The sequence below is a fragment of the Dinoponera quadriceps genome, unplaced genomic scaffold (genome assembly GCF_001313825.1).
Source record: "Dinoponera quadriceps isolate SergipeBrazil2010 unplaced genomic scaffold, ASM131382v1 scaffold192, whole genome shotgun sequence".
NCBI lineage: Eukaryota > Metazoa > Arthropoda > Insecta > Hymenoptera > Formicidae > Dinoponera > Dinoponera quadriceps.
In genome coordinates, this window is record NW_014554324.1 from 1,603,550 (window position 1) to 1,606,950 (window position 3,401).

Sequence of the window (3,401 nt, forward strand, 5' to 3'; positions counted from 1 at the left end):
TTGCTCTCTAAGCGTCTCGTTCTGTCGAAAGCAACCAATGGAACATGAACAATGGCACATGCATACACAAACACACATTAACATTGCGTGGCAGGGAATTCAGTTCAGGTTAGGGTGTTGTTGACTGTACAATGAGTAGAACGAGCTTGGGGAAGTGAAGGAAGTAACGAGGTTATTCGTGTGATCGTTCACAGGGAGATAATTATAAAAGGTAAGAATAAGATCAAAGTAATAATTATAGAACTTAAATTAATCTCAGATAATATCATAGGGGGCAAAGAAATATGGTTTTCAAACGCGTGTTGAGGTTAGAAAATATACATATATATATTTTTTTTTAATGGTAGAGAGAGTAGCTTTATTTGTTTATAATAATTTAAATATTGAATTTAAACTTCTTCATAGCTTCTTAATATTATCTTATTACTTTGATTTATAATTTCGCTGTTAGAGGTTAGAAAATTAACGGGTCGAAAGTTTGACACATTACGTGCGGCGCTCCGTTTTCTTAACCCGTTTTCAAGGCCATATTGCGTACACGACTATGCCAAATTCCTCTCGGTAGAAAAATGTTATTCTTTTTCTGTACCTTGACATACAATTGTTTCAGTATTTATCATCTTAGTACACGATTATTGGAAAAATATACAAACAAAAGATACTTCGTTATTTGACCTTAACGTACACTAACCGACAGAATAGTTTTAACACGTAATATAATTATGATACTAGAATTTTTTGGTCATTATTGAGTTATTATTTATTAATTATTCAAAAAGCAGGAATAATGTATCAACGTAAAAATTTGTCACTGTGATAGCTTTAATGTCCAGAAACGAACGTCTATGGTTATGAAATATTTGTAATTTAATTATAAATTTAGATATCCTGTCGGTTAATCTACGTTTTGCTAAGCGCGAAATAACTCGTGTATCGTACGCAATATATGTTAAACAAAGTTGCAATGATACATACCATTAAGAAATATTTTATTCGAGACAATCAAAATATAGTCATGAGAGAAATAAAAGAGAGAAAAGAATGAGAGATTATGCGAGAAAATAGGTTTCGCGCATTGTGTTTACAGTTACAATATTTATACTTTATACTGACTTTATTTCTTATTTTTTTCTTTTCTATTTTAACAAGGTTATAATGTTATTATATCATGAAACTCAGCAATTGTATATCAGTTATTTAGTTTGGAGATGAAGTGATAAATTTTGAAAAAATTACGTAAGATTTAAATCAGATAAATGTATATATAAATTAATTAAAAATCTGTGAATTTTTTAACAAGTTTATAACATTTCACCGATATCATTTTCAATATAAATGACTCAAGGATATGTATAGGTAAATATGAGTGTACTTCCCAAATGTTTTCACTCAAACGGGAACGCGAATGTTGCCTCAACTGAGCAATTCGATTCTAAAAGCGATGAGAACGTATTCTGCACGAAAGACAATTTAGAGGGATGTTTGCATGAATTGTCAGAGGTAATGGCAGACAATTCTGTCGAAGTGTGCACAAATATTAATCAATGCACAGAAAAGAAATAGTCTTAAATCAAGAATAGATATTTTCATACACAAGTAAAAATATTATAATATTCTTAGAAAGATTTTTAGTCTTGAATTGAGTTCAAGTAATACTTGCATCGATGTAAATTCAATGAAATCAAGACTAGAAATTTTCTAAGAAGATTATAATATTCTTGTTTATATATGAGAATATCTATTCTCGATTTAAGACTAATTTTTTCTCTGTGTATGTATCTATAGGAATTCTTGTCATTCGGTATCGCACCGGTAATCGCACCAAATCACGATGACGATATGCAAAGCGCAGAATCATTGAAACGGCTAACTGTAAAAATAATAAACTCCACTTGGAATTTGATACATAAGCACAGATCATTTATGCGGCTACACGACAAGACGGTCCTCTCGAATAACAGAACTTGTAATGATAATGTCCATCTCAAGGTAAGTATTCGTTGTTTCAAAGAATTAACTATATTCGGAGATGAATTGTTATTTCAAGCTGCACAGAAAATTGCTTGGTAAGCGTGCGAAGGTAACGTATCGCTTAAAAAAAAAAAGAAAAAAACATTTTACCCACCGATATAATCGCAAACGTCTCGACAGAATCAAGTAGCGCGTCTAAAGGAAGACCTGCAAAAGAAGGAACAAGCGTTGTGCGAGACGCAAGCGAAAGAGAGCAGACTTAAGGATAATTTAGAAAGCGTGTCGCGCGATCTGAAACACGAAAAGGAAGAGGTAGGATTTGCGTAGGATATACGTTTACATTTACTCCGTCCGAATAATTCGCGTAGCATAAATATAAATCGTTCGACACTCGTAGACACGAAAATTGAGGAAGCAAGCACAGTCCAAAGACGTTCAACATGAACACGAGGTAAAGAGAATCCTGACGTTTAATCAGAAGTTGCAGGAGCGATTGCAGAAATCTGCTGGTTTGTAAATGAACTTATTATTGCTCTAATATCCGTTTCTACTGTCACATTTTAAATCTAATCGACGATTAATTCAATGGAATCGACCAATCGAATTAGCCAATTAGTTGAACCAATCAATGCGATTGGTCAATAAAGACAGCTAATGTAGTTGCTACCACAGCTAAATTTATTAGATGTTACAATTTAGGCACTACAGCAAGAAATATTACTACTACATTACTACTACAACTACATTAGCTGTTCCTATTTCAAGGACATATTTTAGCTGCTACAGTTAGATTTCAGCTTTTATGGTTAATTCTTTCTCTGAGTGTAATCATAATTGTTATACACCGTGGGAAATTCAGGAAACACGTTATAATTATTCCTCCGATTCGTGTAGGTACCTTTGTGCCTCAGGGAAAAGTTTTGGGAAAAGTAGAGAAAGATCGAGAGAAAGAACTAGCTTCGTACAAAAATACCATCTGTCGTTTAGAAGAAAACAGCAGGCAGATGTTAGAAGAAATCCATGTTCTGAAAGAAACTCTGATGTTGCACGAGGATGCGATCGCTCTGCAGATGGCGGCGTCTGGGGCGTGGACCGATGTGGAAGAATAGTTATTGAGTTTAATTGACGTTTATAATGTGCTTAAGTGTAATAGGAGAACAGTAAGAATGGAATCTTTGGTGCAGTAAAAAGGAAGAAAGTCAAACATAGTAAAAAGAAGGAAGCACACGCAATTGCTTGGAACATAGTCACGTGCCTTGTAGAACCATCATAATAATAATAACGCTTGTTGCAAGCACCGAGCGTTTCATTGTATACTTCATTTACGTGCATCTCATAGATGCGATGCTTGTGTGAAAGATTTTTTAATCATTTAAAATTTGTGTTATGAAATAAAGATATTTTGTTAATCCCTCCTCCGAATGTGTGCG

General features: G+C 33.6%; 1 protein-coding gene across 1 annotated transcript; it reads left to right on the top strand.

Moving 5' to 3' along the window:
• Positions 1 to 29: 29 nt before the first annotated feature.
• LOC106746650 (afadin- and alpha-actinin-binding protein A-like) lies at positions 30 to 3,387 on the top strand. The gene is made up of 6 exons (XM_014623449.1): positions 30 to 211; positions 1,357 to 1,500; positions 1,786 to 1,989; positions 2,152 to 2,283; positions 2,369 to 2,480; positions 2,866 to 3,387. The coding sequence occupies exons 2-6, from the start codon at positions 1,363 to 1,365 to the stop codon at positions 3,078 to 3,080; spliced, it is 801 nt and encodes a 266-aa protein (XP_014478935.1). The 5' UTR covers positions 30 to 211; positions 1,357 to 1,362; the 3' UTR covers positions 3,081 to 3,387.
• Positions 3,388 to 3,401: the final 14 nt, after the last annotated feature.